Source organism: Bos indicus x Bos taurus, chromosome 29 (genome assembly GCF_003369695.1).
Source record: "Bos indicus x Bos taurus breed Angus x Brahman F1 hybrid chromosome 29, Bos_hybrid_MaternalHap_v2.0, whole genome shotgun sequence".
NCBI classification, from domain to species: Eukaryota; Metazoa; Chordata; class Mammalia; order Artiodactyla; family Bovidae; genus Bos; species Bos indicus x Bos taurus.
Window position 1 is genome coordinate 40,769,510 of NC_040104.1, and position 19,716 is coordinate 40,789,225.

General features: G+C 38.3%; 1 protein-coding gene across 8 annotated transcripts in view; it reads right to left on the minus strand.

Annotated features, from left to right (window-relative positions):
* DLG2 (discs large MAGUK scaffold protein 2) overlaps positions 1-19,716 on the minus strand; it is a 2,318,993-nt gene that overhangs the window by 1,838,811 nt on the left and 460,466 nt on the right. The window contains exon 1 of one of the 8 annotated variants that reach the window (XM_027532394.1): positions 4,199-4,742. The exons of the other annotated variants lie outside the window; for them this stretch is intronic. Within the exon in view, the coding sequence (XP_027388195.1) occupies positions 4,199-4,228 (30 nt within the window). The 5' untranslated portion in view covers positions 4,229-4,742. Of the gene's footprint in view, positions 1-4,198; positions 4,743-19,716 lie in introns of those variants that run through there. 8 annotated transcript variants of the gene reach the window in all.

Here is a 19,716-nt window from a genome sequence, read left to right on the forward strand (position 1 = left end):
TTTTTAAAAAATTTTTAAATGTCTAATTAATGGACACTTGAAATATGATTCACCCACTACTACATTTTAAGATACTTAGTGTACATGAATAATTTTAGTTGCAGAGATAATATACTTTAGAATAACATTAGATTAAGATAGAAAAAGGAAGGACCTCAGAGATGCATTAATATACACTGTTTTACAGGAAGGAACACTGATGCCCAGATGCCTTTAGGTGTCCAAAGTTACAAAGTACAGATTTACTTTGATTTTTTCACAGTTCCACATTTCTTCTGTTCTTGTATCAAATCCCATATGTTATTACATATGATTCTTGAGAATTCCTACATAGCAAGAGAAAAATTCTACCAACTGTTCATATTTTATTAAATTTAGCCCAAAATATTCTGCCTACTATCCAGAACTGATGTCCTATTGACCAATCATCTAACAGCATGTTTCTGGCTTAACAGAGGCTAACATTATTTTCCTTGTTTTCTGAGTGTTAGGTGCTCAGTGGTGTCTGACTCTGTGACCCCATGGACTGTAGCCCACCAGGCTCCTCTGTCCATGGAATTTTCCAGGCAAGAATACTGAAGTGGGTTGCCATTCCCTTCTCCAGGGATAATGGAACCCAGGTCTCCTGCATTTCAGGCAGATTCTTGACTGACTAAGCCACCAGGGAAGCCTTGTATTCTAGCTATTATATCCCCATCATTGGGATTATTTTAATTATTAAAGACATATTTAAGAACTGTCCATTCTATAAAACATGTTATATCCAGTTACTAAATTGTGTTTATTGGGATGACCACATTTTTCTCAATGACCATATTCAAAGAAAGGGATAAATTAAAGGTATATCTTGGGAGTTGATCAATAAATTATCCCTTAGGTGATTTTTTCACTTGTACTTTCAATACTCTCCTGCCACGCTGCTTACATATAGGTAATATCATATCTTTTTCATAAATGAGGAAATTGAGATTCAGGTAAGTGAAAAACTTATTCAAGTCCTAAAGTCAGTATGTGTGAGAACAACGATTTAAATCTAAGTCTTGCACCAGAGTTCTGCTCTTCAACCAAGTCGTGTCACTTCTCTTTCCTCAGTAGTGACATTTGTGACAAAAGGGCTAAAACGGAACCTGAACAAAAACACTCAAAAGAGAAGATTCAATCTTATACAAGTGACTTATCTTAACATCAGAAATGACCTTGGGATCCACATGAAAGAAAATCTGAGTTTTCAGTTGCTCTGATGATTTTCTGGCCGAAAATATCTTACCCCAAAAGTATAAGGTTCTGCAAATCAGTCTGGTCAGACTGGAGCACTTAAGACCTTAAGCAATCTGAGTCATATGGGTGAGATCTAGGATTACTTTATTGGGGGGGGGGTGGGCAGGGAGAGTTAGATTATTATGAAACAGGCCATAATCATTTCCTGCCTTTTACATGCAGAAAAACGGAGAAGAAAAACACTTCTCTGGTATGTCTAATGGATCCTTTTATATTGCCATTTTGCAGTGCCTTGTCTCGATTTGTCATAATCTCTCCTTTCATTAATCTTCTAACATTATTCTTAAGACTATACAGCAAGCTATGAAGAGGAATTTATTTCCATGGTGTGTACAACAGAAGGGAGAATGGAGAGAGACCCAAGAGGTCATAGGATGTAAGGCGACAGTTAAGTGCATTTCATGCCAAGATGGGAAGGAAAGAAGAGAGCCCGTGGAAGCACCCATGCTTCCTGCCACTGAGCACTCTGATGGGAGTGGTGGTCACATGTGCTCACTGAGTTGAGATAGATGAGGTTGAACCTGGACACACCAGAGAGTTAGTCAGCAGTTCCAGTCTCGCAGAAAGTGTCAACAGAGCAAAACTTGAAGAAAACCTCTCAGCCAGAAGTGCTAGAAGGTGGACTCCTTGTGGAGAACAACGTGATGGGGGCTGAACTGAGAAAGAATGAAAATTTCCGAGTTGTTGGCAAGTTTCCTGCCAAAAAGTCCCAGGAAAGTGAAACAAGGGCATCCCGGGTACATAGTCACTTGGGGGAAAAAAAAAGAATATCAGTGGAGGTGGCTGAAGTGAACAGGATTTGCATTCTGAAGTCCCTGAGGAGCTCTCCTCACCCATATGCAGCTTTTAAATCAAGCATACATTAATTACCATTTAAACATTATAATAGGACTTTCCTGGTGGCTCAGATGGTAAAGCGTCTGCCTACAATGAGGGAGACCCGGGTTCAATCCCTGGGTTGGGAAGATCTCCTGGAGAAGGAAATGGCAACCCACTCCAGTACTCTTGCCTGAAAATTTCCATGGACAGAGGAACCTGGTAGGCTACAGTCCATGGAGTCTCAAAGAGTCAGACATGACTGAGCGACTTCACTTTCACTTTCAAACATCATAATATAACTTTGTTGTAAGTAGTTCTGTCCTAGAGAAGTGTTACATGTGCCACCCTAGAAATAGTCATGAACATAATTAATTCAGAATATTCATGAAATCTCACATGGATATTTATCCTGTTGAATTGTATAATTTACATGATAACTCAAAATGCTGTAATAATAACTTTTATTTCTGATACAGCATTTAAAGCAGAATAATAATGTTTCTTACCTTATACCTGTAGTCATTAATATTCTGATAAATGGATATATAGCACAGGACATGTTTTTTAATTAGCTTGTATTTTTCAAATTGAAACAGATTTCAGTGTTGATTTACTTTGTTAAATGCAATAGATTTCCAGTTTTGAGTTCTAATTAATAAATTTTCATAACATTTTTAAAGTACTACTTATGTTTTATAGTATTTTCAATTATTCTGATTTTGAAATAATTATGAAATATATGTAGGTCAGATTTGACAGCATTCTCTCAAGAAAAGTAACACCAGGTGTAACACCTCAGGAAAAGTAAAACATATTTCAGAGACTATTTCCTGGGTTAAATAAGGAAATACAAACTCCCACTTACCTTTTCTAAAAAAATCATTTTAGTTTATTTTCATTGACAATTGGAAAAACTGAATCAGACACTTGGCAATTTTTTTAAATAAAAGAAGGTATTCATCTAACTTTAAGGCCTGGTCCACTAACCCAACTGGCAGTTTTAGGCTTCAAGTCCATTACCATCATCTGAAGCTACCATGTGATACTAGGCCTTATAGGAAGATAACCCTTAAGGTTTTCTGAAATATAATCTGTAAAAGTAAAAAATTTAAGGTCATACTATGGAGAACTTGGTTGGTGGGTTCAAAATTAAATAATCTTTTCTTTAGCAATGAAAGGGGATCATAGCGAGAAATCCATACTTATGAGTCTCATGCACTAAGTGATTGATTTTGTCATTTTTAATGGATGCCCAATCAATGTGAGATACTAAAAGATATAGCTCAAATTAACTCATGTTATGCTTAAATGCAGAATGAAAAGGGAGCTAATGAATTAATGTGTTTTAATTAGTTTTTTTCTAAAAATAGTAATTTCTATTCAAATAACCAATGATGATAAAACTTAAATACATTGTTCAGGACTGATAGAATAACAGAAAATGGGCTTGAAGTGTTTAGCTACTTTCTGTAAACCCATAAGAGAATTGCCTATTGATTTTATTCCACTCCCATTTTTGTTGCTATTTCTCATACTACAAATAATTTGCTTCTTAACACAATAGAAGCATTTCAATATTAAATATTGTGTTTGTTTGTTTCAAATCAGAATCTAAAGAATTTTTCCTTTAAAAAATCACTAAAATGCAGAATATCAGAGTTCTCCAATCAGAAACAATATGTCAAGCCACAGTAAAGCTGATTGGCTTCCTCAAGCATAGAAGACATGGTCTTTAAATGAAAAGCTAATTAACACACTCAGAAAGACTACCCTGATATGTTAAAATGATGTCTGAGCTACAATACTACTACAGATATTTTAATATTGAGCTATAAATAGATGCAAAAGCAAATCCTGCCGTAAAAAGCACAGGCACATTCTCCTTTCATTTGTACAAACACACAATATCACTTTAAGAAGTTGAAAACCAATAAAGACAGGACCCTCAGACCCTCGTGGGGAACAAAATGCCCAGCAAAGTAAATTATACTAATTATTTTATCTCATGAACTGGCAGCACCAACCAGAGCTGTTTAATCACAGGACCAGAATAAGAATAGAAAAATGCTGCACACGACAACAGCTCTGCTTCCTATCCTACCTTTGTGGTGACAATGCACAGGCAATCCATCCTGGATCCCTACACAGGACTCAGTGCATGGAAATCACACCAGCAAACCAGCAAAGGTGAGAAAAGCCTTTCGGTAAAGAGCACACAGAAAGAAGCAGAGCCTGGATTCTGCACAGACGGCTTTTCCAAGGGGCCCCCTCATGGGAAACTCGAGCCCTCCTCCATAGAGCTCAAGGCATGCAGGATTCTCCTAGGCACCGGAAAATCCCCTAGAAATCAGCTCCGGCAAAACTTCCCGACGGCTTTCTGGGCTCCGCGGCTGCATGGTCCTTTAGTGGATTCCGTGATCGGAACAAGGCTCCCGGAGCGCCTCGCACAGTTCTAGCGTGGAGAGGAGTGTTACACCAAGCACCAGAGAATCACATTTCAGCTCTCGTTCCCGTTTCTGAATTCTGATCTGCGCCTTCAGTCTACCCATAAGATCTCCTCTGCCAAAGTCCCCCCTTAGCTGCCTTCCTCTTTGCTGCTAACAACTCTGAGTAAGCACAACACAAAAAAACTCCGCGGCCCATCTATCAGAGGGCTGGCGTTCTGCTGCCAGAACAGCGGCTTTGGGTAATAAAAAGCTATTTATTATGAGCATGATTCCCGGCAGTCTAAATGACTCGAAAGATGACTGAAAAGCGAAGGTGCGTGCGGCGCTGCATGCATCACATCTCAACTCACTTGCAATTACAAGGGCAACAGCTTACAAATGACTAACAGCTGGAAAAGGTACCGATTTTTAAAACTGAGGGTTTGAAGGCTTCACTTAGAAAATGTCAGCTTTCTTCTTTTATTTGTGTACCCATATGTGCCTTCTCTGACATATGAGCATACACAAACAATCTGAATATCTCAAAAAATAAGTATATTAGAAAATCGAGGTGGGAGGAGGTTTCAAAGCGTTTACAGAAGTTCCACAATCTGAGAGACAAAAAATGAGTTTTCCCAAACTTTTCCCTCTTCACTAGCTGCCTGCAGGCACTTATTATGTGGGCAGAGCTGTGTGTTCCCTTCTGCGGGTTTTAACAGCAAACGATTAACCCTCCCCCTTCGCCCCAAATCCCTCCCTTTCTTCCAGTGAAACTGCTGCAGAGATTGCCTCTGAGGCGCTTGACAAGCATCACTCTGGATAATAATATACTTTTTTTTTTTCATTCTCAGACACAGAGGCAGAGACAGACTTGAAGCAGAAAGAAACAGGGTAAAAGAGAATAGGGGGCGGGAATGAGAGAGAAGTGAGTGACAGAATGGAGAGCACGGACTGACCAATAAACATGGAAAATCAGTTTTCCCTCTCACTGGGGGGGAAAAAAAGTCAACGGGCCCATGAATGACAATAAGAGAAAATGTCTTGGGACCCCCGTATGTTAGGATCGCTTCTTTAAATAGCAGAACCATTCCCAACCCTCCCAATCCCTCTTACTTTTTTATAAAAAGTGTATTTCCTACAATAAATAATTTGAAAATGTGTGAACATGTAAGACTCTTCTACCTTTCATGAATTTTTCAGGTTCTCATCTCAATATTCTCCTGATTGCTAAACAGATGAATGTCTCAGAAACTGACACGCCATTATCTTACCAAAATGAGAGCACTGTTTCTAAAGAATTCAAAATTTTTAAATTCATAGCAAATCGAATATGCATTCAGAGAAGAAAAATGGCACAAAATTATCTATGATTAAAAGACAATTTCCTCTGAACTGTTACCCTACTGGTGTAATAAACTTTAGATAATTTTCAAGTTAAACAACACAAATAAAACCCATGTTCTAGTCCATTCAATTAGATAACTGTCTTATAGGGTTCATTTATATAGAAATACTAAAAAAGTACCATGTTACCTATTCACCTCATTTATTACATCACCATGATGCTTAATTTAATTCAATACTTTCTAAGCTTGTCTCAGAGTATGTATAATGTCACGACCTTGAGCATTTCCAAGTATCAAAGTGCTTCCCTGATATAACCAAACCATCTAATATGCAGTTGATACTGATTATCAATTCACCTTCAAACTAATCAGGCTTTATGTTCCTATTGCACTTTAAATTTGCAAAGCACTTGTGACCTTCTCTGGTGAGAATGTCCGGCTTGAAGGCTTAAATGACTTCCCAAGGACAGGTACCTAGTAACTTACTGAAAGTCCAGGGCTTTGTAAGTCATGATCAGAACAGAGACTGTTGAAGATTAGAAAGACAGAGAAAGTAAATTGAGTAGCTGAGGAAGATAGATATTTTACAAGATATCCTTGGAAGAAAGGTACCTTTAGAACTATATTCCATTTTCTTTTAATAGAGAAACTGCTTCCCTAGTGGCTCAGACGGTAGAGAATCTGCCAGCAATGTGGGAGAGCTGGGTTCGATCCCTGCATTGGGAAGATCCCCCAGAGAAGGGAACAGCTACTCACTCCGGTATTCTGGCCTGGAGAATTCCATGGACAGAGGAGCCGCAGCAGGCTATAGTCCATGGGGCCGCAAAGAGTCAGGCATGACTGAGCGACTTTCACTTCACATATAGTACAGAAAGCTTAAGAAATGGGCAAACTAGCACAGGAAGCCTGACGATTCTTTTGACCCTGGCTGATCATAAATGAAAACACTTTGTAAACTATAAAGACCTGCAGAAAAGAAAGGCAATTCATCCAGCATAGCTCCTGACATACCATATAAACTTCCTAAGTCATTCCTCCAACACACGTTTGTTTGATGAGGACTCACTATATGATTTTCTTTTTATTAATGTCTGTATCACCTACTAGACCATGAGCTCCTGAGCCATGTTTCTATATCCCCTTTCCCACAGTATGCACTCATATGGGGACACCAGGGTGAGCACAACCCAGCAGAATCCTTGCCCTCAAATGATTCAGCAGCTAAAGTATAGTACGGCAAGCACTTTGGGTATTTGAGAACCACAAGTACAAGTATTCAACCCAGAGTGAAGGAGTCAGAAAAGGCTTTCTAGAGAAGAAACTTTGAGCTGAGTTAAGAAGGACCCACAGGAGTTAGCTAGAAGTTGTGAAGAAGAAGAACTCTCTGTACTCTATTATATTTAAATGGAAGTGAATCAATAATATCGTTCATCTTTCTGCAATCAGCTTACATGAACACATATCCAGATGGTTTTCATTAAATAAAAGTACTTTAAAGCAGGCATTTCACAAGTTGAATACGCAATCTCTGCTGGGAGGAAAAAAAAGAGCAGCATATATATATTTTTTTCTTTTTAAATTAATTTTTATTGGCGTATAATTGCTTTACAATGTTGTGTTAGTTTCTATTGTGCAGCAAAATGAACCAGCCATACATATACATACATCTGCTCCCTTTTGGACTTCCTTCTCATTCAGGCCACCACAGCGAGATTAAGCAGCGTGCCCTCTGCTATGCAGTATGTTCTCATTAGTTATCTCTTTTACACGGTGTCAATGGTATATATGTATCCATCTCAGTCTCCCAATTCTCCTACCCTGCTTGAACTTTTGTTCTTAAAAAAGTACAAATGTGCTATAAAAGCATATAGAATATATATGTTCTGTAATCATTAGGTTGCACTTACCACAGGTGATTAGTTGGATAATGTCTGTATGTTTAGACAAAATTAAGTAGGTAACATTTTAAAGCGTAGTTCTACTTATGCTGCAGTTTTCTGTTTTGTGTATACCTGCCTTCAATTGATTTTTCTCAGATATAAAGATGATAGAAGATAATTTACTCCACCTCAAGGGAAACATTCCTTTATTTTTAAAATTAACAAGGCATCAACTTGAAGCACTTCTTTTTTTTTAAACTGATACACAGCTCCATTGGTCCCATGATTTCACAAGGAGTGTTTGGCAAGATATAAAGTCATAGCCTGCAAACTGCTTTACTTGATATTCTTTAAGGTTAAGGTTCCTGGTTAGCAAGCCAGGAACATATTGATTTTTAGTAAAACTTACCACTGGAAGTCTAATATCAGAAAATTACTATTATAAATTACCTGCACTAAGTCTATGCTTTAGCCAAGTAAATGCATTACTTTTATTTTGTTTGCTTCCAACAAGGAAAAAATACCTTGTAATAAAACATATTCTGTATTTATTCTCCTAGAATCTAACTCCTCCGAGGATAGATATAATGTATATCTCTGGCACCTAACATGGTACCTGCACTTAAGAGATACAAAATAAATATTTAGGGGTGAATCAATGATCAATGATCACAGCTCCAGTTATATCATATATATATATATATATATATATATATATATATATAGGCTTATATGGGCATATATATATATATATATATATATATATATATATATATATATATGGGCTTCCCTACTGGCTCAGTAGTAAAGAATCTGGCTGCAATGCAGGAGATACAGATTCAATCCCTGGGTCAGGAAGATCCCCTGGAGGAGAACGTGGCAAACCAGTGCAGTATTCTTGCCTGGAAAATACCATGGACAGAGGAGCCTGGCAGTCCATGGGGTTGCAAAGAGTCGAATACAACTGAAGTGACTGAACAGTATATACATACATACATATATACATATATATATATATATAATATACACATATATATATATGCATACATGAAATAAAAATATATAATAGATAATAAAATAAATATACATATATATTTAAGGAACAATTAGATTAGTGCATGTAGCTGAAGATATATGCAACTACAAATATATTTTTTGGGAAATCCAGTCTGATGCAAGAATATTGGTTTAGAACAATCCATTTATAAAGCAAAAGGGCAATTTCTGGCTAAAGCTGCAACAGCCACAGCATGCTGCTGAAACTAGGCAATTGCCCTCGTGATAGAAAAACAATAATAAATAGAAGTATTTTATTGCTAATAGCAATAATTTATCAAGTGGCTATTATCTGAAGTTCTGTGGCAGATACATTATGCATATTATCTCTGATGGTCAGAGCACCCTGCAGAAAGGAAATACAATTCTAATTTCATAGATGAAGAAACTGAAGCTCCCTGAGATTATACAATTTTCCCTAAATGACACAGCATCTACATGACTCCAACTTGAAGTACAAAGTCTTTGTGCTTTCCAGTTCATCATACCTCAAATCCTGAGGCAGTTTCTGCCTCTCAGGATCCAACTTTAGAGTATGGCACAGACAGAGCCAAAAGTCCATCTCTAGCCAAAGGTTTGCTGACAAAGGTCCATCTAGTCAAAGCTATGGTTTTTCCAGTAGTCATGTATGGGATGTGAGAGTTGGAACATAAAGAAGGCTGAACGCTGAAGAATAGATGCTTTCAAATAGTAGTGCTGGAGAAGACTCTTGAGAGTCCCTTGGACTGCAAGGAGATCAAACCAGTCAACCTTAGAGGAAATCAACCCTGAATATTCATTGGAAGGACTGAAGCTAAAGCTCCAATACTTTGGTCACCTGATGCAAAGAGCCAACTCACTGGAAAAGACATTGATGCTGGGAAAGACTGAAGGCAAAAGAAGAAGGGGGATCGCTCAGGGATCCCTCTCTCAGGGAATGAGATGGTGAGCTGGCACCACCAGCTCCGTGGACATGAACTTGAGCAAACTCCAAGAGATAGTGAAGGACAGAGGAGTCTGGTGTGCTATAGTCCATGGGGTGGCAAAGAGTAGACACAACTCAGTGACTGTACAATAACAACAAGACAAAGGTAGCCTGGACTCCATGTTGACTAATTACAAACAACTTGCTGCTGCTGCTGCTGCTAAGTCGCTTCAGTCATATTCGACTCTGTGCGACCCCTTAGACGGCAGCCCACCAGGCTCTCCGTCCCTGGGATTCTCCAGGCAAGAACACTGGAGTGGGTTGCCATTTCCTTCTCCAATGCATGAAAGTGAAAAGTGAAAGTGAAGTCGCTCAGTCGTGTCCGACTCCTAGCGACCCCATGGACTGCAGCCTACCAGGCCCCTCCGTCCATGGGATTCTCCAGGCAAGAGTACTGGAATGGGGTGCCATTGCCTTCTCCAAACAACTTGCAATCCTCCTAAAAAGACAAGTATGTCTCAGGGATGCTATACTAAGGCTTACATAGCTTATAAGGTCTTTGGGAGCAACCCGGAAGGAATGGATTTCCCAAAAGGAAGATAATCTCTAAGAAAAACAACTGAAAAGAAAAGAATCTACCCCTGTAGACTCTCATCCCACCCTCTCTGTCCCCCATTTGCCCAGGACAGCAGGCACACAAATGACGTCTGCAAAGCTTGTTAACTTAGCAAAATAAATAGACTGCAGGCGGGTCATGGCAACGTGCCTGCCCTCATTTCCAAAATCTCCAGAGGCAAATAGGAAATTAGAGTCAACTGGAAAAGGATTGTTTTCCAAAGAATTCCCATGATGAAAAAAAATCTGGATAGTACTGGATCCTGAAATTGAGTCACAGAAGGCCTGAGTCTCTGTATTCTACATATGTAAAATGTGTGTGATTTTTTGGTAAGAGAAACATAAAAGCTAAATAAGAAAAATTTTGAGTGAATCAGAAATCAAGAAATGTTCACTTTTTCACCTACTTTCTAACGTTTTTTCATTGAATAGACCAGAAAATGAATTGGAAGGTAGCTAATTGATAACCATGTAACCCCCTTCACGATAGTCACCAAAATCCAAAACACCTTTGGACTTTAGATACTTATGTATAGTAAACTATAAATCATGAAGTAATCCTATAAAAATTGTTCCCATAACAAATCAGCTTATATAAAATGTGTTGAATATCATGTATATTCCTTATGAGACAATTTTTCCCACAATATCTAATGGTATGAGTTGAACAGAGTACAGAAATTCAAACAGTTGTGCACAGGCCACAAATCAAAAAAGCTACGTGGTTTGAAATTCAATTTTGCTTTCCAATTAATATAAATAACCTCAGTGCAACTGCTAAATGCCCTTCCACACTCCACCTCCCTACAGTCCATTACACTGGCCTGCTATCTCTTCCTGATATATGCATCTCACTCTCATTCTTCCTCAGGGCCTTGAATTTGTTGTTCCTTTTGCCATAAACTGCCCTCCCCTGGATCTTCATATGGCTGGCTCCTTCTCCTCATCCAGGTATCTGCTTAGATTTACCACTCCAGTAAAGCCTTCTTCACCTAAATTCCTTAAATTAGATTCCCTTCCATCATTCTCCATTAAATAATCCTATTTCTTTCCTTCTTAGAAATTACCACAGTCTGAAATTACATTTTTTACTCTTTTATTATTTGAAACTTATTCCTAAGAACAAAAAGTTTGTCTGTCTTGTCCATGACTGCATCATCAGTGTTTAGAATAGTGCCCAACGCACAGCAGATTCTAAATGTAGATTTTCTGAATGAATGAATAAAATGATCCTATGGTTTTTCCTGTGGTCATGTATGGATGTGAGAGTTGGACTGTGAAGAAAGCTGAGCGCCGAAGAATTGATGCTTTTGAACTGTGGTGTTGGAGAAGACTCTTGAGAGTCCCTTGGACTGCAAGGAGGTCCAACCAGTCCATTCTGAAGGAGATCAGCCCTGGGATTTCTTTGGAGGGAATGATGCTGAAGCTGAAACTCCAGTACTTTGGCCACCTCATGCAAAGAGTTGACTCATTGAAAAAGACCCTGATGCTGGGAGGGATTGGGGGCAGAAGGAGAAGGGGACGACAGAGGATGAGATGTCTGGATGGCATCACTGACTCGATGGCCGTGAGTCTGAGTGAACTCCGGGAGTTGTTGATGGACAGGGAGGCCTGGTGTGCTGCGATTCATGGGGTTGCAAAGAGTCAGACACGACTGAGTGACTGATCTGATCTGATCTGATTGTAAAAAAAATTTAACTAATTTTTTAAAAAATACTTATAGTCAGGAGTCAACATAAAACTATTGCTTTTAATATAGCTTATTTTCTAAAAAAGTGATTTACACTAACCACAGAATAAATATATATAATATAGTTTTCAGATTCAGCATTAACTTCTTATTAAGCAGGCTGTGACTAGACACACTCATGTACCTATTATCATTAAGTATTTACAACCAGCAAATTAAGTTTAATTTTGCAGGTAATGGACCTAAGGCTTAGAAAATTGACTTGCCCAAATTTAGATATGTGCTGGGTTGGTAAACTAGTGCATGGTAGGTACTCCCTTGACTGAGTGGATAAGCCAGGATGTGAACCTTGATCATTTCACTCCAAGTCCCATCTTACTATAGTTTCAATGGTGACCTATTACACTTTCAAAATCTCTGAACTATGAGCCAGACAGTAAATATCATAAATTCCAAGTATTTACCTCTGTGTTCTTTATCTAAGTAGAGTACACTTCACTGTTTCCAAACATGTAGAACCTAGGCTCCTAAACACAGATACATCAAATGATCAGAATCTCATTTCTGTAGTCTTGTGGACTAACTAGCCAAAAACAGTTTTATGCCTATGTCACAGTTGCTGCTGCTGCTGCTAAGTCGCTTCAGTCGTGTTCGACTCTGTGCGACCCCATAGATGGCAGCCCCGTCCCAGGCTCCCCCGTCCCTGGGATTCTCCAGGCAAGAACACTGGAGTGGGTTGCCATTTCCCTCTCCAATGCAGGAAAGTGAAAAGTGAAAGTGAAGTCGCTCAGTCGTGTCCAACTCCTAGTGACCCCATGGACTGCAGCCTACCAGGCTCCTCTGTCCATGGGATTTTCCAGGCAAGAGTACTGGAGTGGGGTGCCATTAGTTATCAAAAAACAAACAAACAAAAAAAAACCCAATAACAAATAAACAACAACAACAAAAAACCCTGATCTGAAATGCTGGTACAGAAGTCCAGTCATTAATCTTTAAAAGGCAGAACACTGACTCTGAGGCACTACAAAATGTTCAAAGACAAAGCACAATATCTTCATCAACCTGGAAATGAGGACTAATTACACTGCATGCTTTAAATTAGTACACAAAATCAGCCAGACTTAACCACACTATTCTATTAAATAAATAAATTAAAAACTTCCCCATTAATTGTAGATACTTAAAAAGTTTGCCTCTTAACTTTCACTAGCACTGGAAAATAGAAAATACAATTGATGCTAAAATAGCTTGAACATCATATCAAACCAGTCAATCCTAAAGAAAATTAAGCCTGAATATTTATTGGAAGGACTGACACTGAAGCTGAAGTTCCTATACTTTGACCACCTGATGCAAAGTGCCAATTCACTGGAAAAGCCCCTGATGTTGGGAAAGACTGAGGGCAGGAGGTAAAGGAGGCGACAGAGGATGAGACGGCTGGATGGCATCATCAACTCAATGGACATGAGTTTGAACAAACTCCAGGAGATGGTGAAGGACAGGGAACCCTGGCGTGCTGCAATCCATGGGGTCACAAAGAATCAGACATGACTAAGCAACTGAAAAACAACAATAGTGAGTTTAATAAGAATAACCACATAATAGTTAAACATGCCAAGATGGAATGAATTACTTTGGGAAATAAATATCCTAGATATATAATAGATATATAACCGAAGATGTTCCAGCAGATGATAGATTCTCTTTTAGCAGAGCAGCAGTACACAAGATTTTGTTGTTGTTGTTCAGCCACTCAAATATGTCTAACTCATTGGGACCCCACGGACTGCAGCATGCCAGGCTTCCCTGTCCTTTACCATCTCCCAGAACTTGCTCAAACTCACGTCCATTGAGTTGGTGAAGCCATCCAACCATCTCATCCTCTGTCATCCCCTTCTCTTCCTGCCTTCAATCTTTCTCAGCATCAGGGTCTTTTCTACTGAGTTGGCTCTTTGCATCAGGTGGCCAAAATATTGAAGCTTCAGCTACAGCATCAGTCCTTCCAATGAATACTCAGGACTGATTTCCTTTAGGATTGATCTCCTTATAGTCCAAGGGATTCTCAAGAGTCTTCTCCAATACTATAGTTCAAAAGCATCAATCTTCAGCATTCAGTCCTCTTTATGGTCCAATTCTCACATTCCATACATGACTACTGGAAAAACCATAGCTTTGACTATATAAACCTTTGTTGGCAAAGTAATGCCTCTGCTTTTTAATATGCTGTCTAGTTTTGTTCCTGGAGAAGGAAATATCAACCTACTTGAGTACTCTTGCCTGAAAAATCCTGTGGATGGAGGAACCTGGTAGGCTACAGTCCATGGGGGTCACAAAGAGTCAGACACAACTGAGAGACTATACTTGTCTTCCAAGGAGTAAGCATCTTTTAATTTCATGGCTGCAGTCATGATCTGCAGTGATTTTGCAGCCCAAGAAAATAAAGTCTGTCACTGTTTCCATTGTTTCCCCATCTATTTGCCATGAAATGATAGGGCTGTTTGCCATGATCTTCATGTTCTGAATGCTGAGTTTTAAGCCAGCTTTTTCAGTCTCCTCTTTCACCTTCATTAAGAGGCTCTTTAGTTCCTCTTCACTTTCTGCCATGAGGGTAATGTCATCTGCATAACTACACAAGATTTAAAACTGAGGAAAGTCACTGCCCTGGATTACCACCAAAATTTGAATTCTCTGATTCTGTGGTATTCTTTTTTCTTTTTTAAATTATGAAAGTATGATAACACACTTATAGGAGACTTGGAAAATATAAAACAAAGTTACATATAGTTCCACTATGTGTGCATGTGTGTGCTTAGTCGCTCAATCATGTCCAGACTTTTTTCGACCTCATAGACTGTTACCCACCAGGCTCTTCTGCCCATGGATTTTCCAGGCAAGAATACAGGAGTGGGTAGCCATTTCCTCTTCCAGGGGATCTTCCTGACCCAGGGATTGAACCCAGGTCTCCAGTGTTGCAGTTGGATTATTTGTTGTCTAACTCACCAGGAAAGCCCACTATATATTATTTTTAAGTAGATAAATTCAGATTTTTAGTTAGAATTTCAATAACAAATTCTCAAAAATTAATAGAAAAATAGAATGATATCAGTTCAGTTCAACCACTCAGTCGTGTCCAACTCTTTGCACCCCATGAATCGCAGCACACCTGGCCTTCCTGTCCATCACCAACTCCCAGAGTTCACTCAGACTCACATCCATCGAGTCAGTGATGCCATCCAGCCATCTTATCCTCTGTCGGCCCCTTCTCCTCCTGCCCCCAATCCCTCCCAGCATCAGTCTTTTCCAATGAGTCAACTCTTCACATGAGGTGGCCTAAGTACTGGAGTTTCAGCTTCAGCATCATTCCTTCCAAAGAAATCCCAGGGTTGATCTCCTTCAGAATGGACCGGTTGGATCTCCTTGCAGTCCAAGGGACTCTCAAGAGTCTTCTCCAACACCACAGTTCAAAAGCATCAGTTCTTCGGCACTCAGCTTTCTTCACAGTCCAACTCTCACATCCATACATGACCACTGGAAAAACCATAGCCTTGACTAGACGGACCTTTGTTGGCAAAGTAATATCTCTGCTTTTCAATATGCTATCTAGGTTGTATAGTAGACCTTAAAAGCACTATGAACCAATTCAACGTAATTAAGATTTATAAAATTTTCACACATCACCAGGATACAAATTCTATTCAAGTTCCCATAGACTATAAATCAGGAGTCATTGAAACATATCCAGGGACATATAACAAAGTGTAATAATTTCATTGTCTAAAGGTACTGAAAACATACGGAGTCTGTTCTCTTATCACAGTAGAATTATGTTAGAAATCAATATCAAAAGATATTTAAAAATAACCCCCAAAAATGTTTTCGAGTGCAATGTGACATTTACCAAGAGAGATATTTGACTTAGCCATTGAAAGCTTCAGTAAAGTTAGAAGCCTGAAAAAATAGAGGGTGATTGCAGAGAAAAAAAGCATTTAAATGAGAAATTAACATCAAAATGAGATATTAATATCAAAGATACTTTAAAAATTCCATGTATTTGGAGACTAAATGTCCATTTAAAAATGATGGTTGTATCCAAGAAGCTATAATGAGGAAAATTAGAAAATATTTGTAACAGAATAAAAATGAAAAGAGAAAATAGCAGAATTTGTTGCATTCAGCTGAAATTGCTCAATGCAACTGAATATAATGTGGAATCTTGAATAAGGTATGCAAACAAATAATGGACACTAGCATAAAATGTGAAATGTGAACGAAATCTGCACTTTAGTTAATACTGTATCACATGTTAATTTCCTGATTTTTGTTTACAACATAGTATTTATTTCTTTATATTCTCAGAATTGGATTAGAAGTTTCAGGCTTCATTAAAAAAAAATTACTGAATAGAATGCTAGATTTCTAATTTATATTCACTCAAAACTTGGATATAGTTCCAGTTATACTGGCATCTAGTATTACTGCTAAAAGTCTAGAAAGCTTATTATTTCTGTGGTATTTTTCACCTTAGCCTTCTAGGAAGATTAACTGAAAACCATCATTTTAAAAATAAGGATAATAGAAAGCATCTAATGTACATGAAAAGTGTTCTCATTTCTGAAAACAACCATCAGAAACCTTCTTTCCCATGGCAGAGTGGCATCAAGAAAAAGAAGTTTCCTTATAAATATGGGCAAGGACAGAAAACAGAGAAACATGGCTGAATTACAAAATTATTCTTAATAGGATGGCATGGATTTTCAAAAAAGTACATTAACACTTACATTTTTGTCTAAAAAAATAAGGGCAATGTTGAGATTCTCTAAAATTTATAACTCCTTATTCTATCGAAGTGTTATTGTAACTTGAAAGGACCCATATATTATTTAGTCTAAGTCCTTCTCAGGAAACTGAGGCATAGATTGGCCAAGTGATTTTCCCAACTTTCAATTGCATGTTATCTGCATCCAGCAGATATATATAATAATCACAACTATTCTTTTGTCAGACAGATTTTTTTCTTAAGATGGTTAACAAATTCTCACTGATACTTATTTTAATTCAACCAGAACTTAGTTTAAGCAGTAAAAAGTAGAAATCTGCAAGGAGGAGTTTCTTTTCATCAAGTGGCTTCTGGGGAGGGGGAGGGGGAGGAACAAAACATTTCAGACTCTTTGTTTTATAATATAGGCATGAATCCAAGCAAACCCTAAGAACTATTTCTAATAGAGCCCAATAAAAGAAATATAAGACTAGCAGTTCATTGCAATAGAATGAAAATTATTTATCAGGCAGTACTAAACCCATTAACAATCATGATTTCATTAAAATCTCTTAAGTACCCTGTAAGATAAAGAAACTAAAGTTTTTAGAGTTTAAATAGCATAGGCTAGGCTGGCAATATGTTTTCCCATAATAAAAACACAAAAGATTTTCCTAATATACTTCCCAGCACTTATTTAATTTCTCTGTTGGACAAGTTCGCACATCTGTATCCTACTAAAGCCTGATGACTTCATTTTCCGGAAGCAAAAATACAAATATCCTCTTAGATAGCCAGAAAGTCTAAAAATTTGTCTTCTAAGTATTAACAAGTTCAGTGTGGACATCTACCTTTCTTCTCCCCCTGTGGAAAAAAATAGTTCCACTGCCAAATCAGATGATTTCCTTTCCTGGAAGCACATTTAGCATATTACAACACTCTGAAATAGTTTAAATAATACGTTTTGCATGTGCACATGTGTGCTAAGCCTCTTCAGTCATGTCTGCCTCTTTGTGACCCCAAGGACTGTAGCCCACCAGGCTCCTCTGCCCATGGGATTCTCCAGGCAAGAATACTGAAGTGTGTTGCCATGCCCTCCTCCAGGGGATCTTCCCAACCCAGGGATGGAACCTGCATTTCCAGTGAGTTCTGCGCTGCAGAATGTATTCTTTAGTGCTGAGCCACTAGGGAAGCCCAAATAACACCTTTTATGTTAAACAAAATAATTTTTCAACAGAAACAATGGTCCTTAACACAGACATTCCATAAACAGGCCAGTAGTTAAATTTAGCTCAAGTTCCATGATTTTTTTTTTATAAGAGAAGAACAATTCACCATACAACCTTTCTTATTTTACTAAATTCCTCACAGCAATTATCAAAATTCATACTCAGAACAGGTTCAGAACTCTGTCCAATGCCAAGCCCAAGTTAACACCAGGAGGCTCATTCAATTGGCAGCGCCAGAAAATTAGTCCAGGTTATAAACAATAATCAACAGAGAAACTGTTCCTTCACTGACATTTACCACTCAATAAATGTCATAAACATATCACTCTGTGTTTGACTGCCACTTGATGACATATGGAGCCATAATGACAACTGCCTTTGCTTGCTAACAGAAGCTGGAGAAGAAAGACAAGGTGAATCATCATTGAAGGGATATTTCAAGAAGTCTCAATAAATGCAATTCCTATGAAATAATATCCCTGAAGAATTTTATGAGTGCCTTGAATATTTAATACATGTTCATAATAATATTTATAACTTATTTTTGTTATTTTCATGATTATTTGAATGATTATTTTCATGATTATTTGAAATCATGATTTCAAATATTTCATGATTAAATTCATGTCTTTATAAATAAAAGGAAGAATGGAAACTGACTTTACATTATTTGTTTTGTTTAATCACTCACTCATGTCTGACTCTTTGCAACCCCATGAACTGTAGCCCATCAGACTTGTCTCTCCATGGGATTTTCCAGGTGAGACTACTGGAGTGGGTTGCCATTTCCTTCTTCAGGGGATCTTCCTGATATGGGGATTGAACCTGCGGCTCCTTCATTGCAGGCAGATTTTTTACCCACTGAGCCGTCGGGGAAGCCCTATTTCACATCATTGGGCAACAGTAAATAAGGGCCACCTTGTGACAACTGATCAGAGATAAATTAAATCTGAGATTGCCAATCAATAAAATACTTAAACTAACTTTCCTTGGGCTCAAGTTCTTCTTGGTTTTATCACATAAAACACTATGACCTCTTTAACATTACCCTGTTACCTGATTGATTTTGATTCCTGCCTTGAATAAATATACAAGCTGACAATCACACATACACATACACACACACACACACACACAAATGACTGGAGTGTTTTCAGACTGCTTACGGGAACCTATTGCCCCCAAAGCCCAATACAACCTGAAAACCATCACCAAAGGAGAGTATGAGGGCTTTTCTGGAAGGTATGAACCAGGCAGGAAAAAAGAGAAGGAAAGCAGTGAAACGGAGCAGGACCATATGGTCCTTCCCCTCCCCACCCCATGTCCTCTGCCTGCCTTTGTCTGTGGAGAACTTTAAAGAATGAGTAATCAGAGAAATGAGAAATGCTAAACAAAGGAAAACAGTCAGAGAAGACTAAATAACAATAATGTAGTCATTAAGTTTAGTCAAGGACCTTTAGTTCTTTCTCAAGGGCGATAGATAATATTCTCAGCCATATTCTATAGATGCCAAAACACCAGGTGAAATTAACTTTGTGATGACCAGACTGTACCCAGGACACGGGCTGCCACAATTCTGAGAACTGAGCGCAAAGAAACGGAAACAAATGGACCCTGGAACTAAAGATTAACTGTACCTAAGACAATCAAGATGATGCGGGTCAGACCATGGATAACAAGTTTGAAGATGACTGTTAGAGATGACCATGCTGTTTCT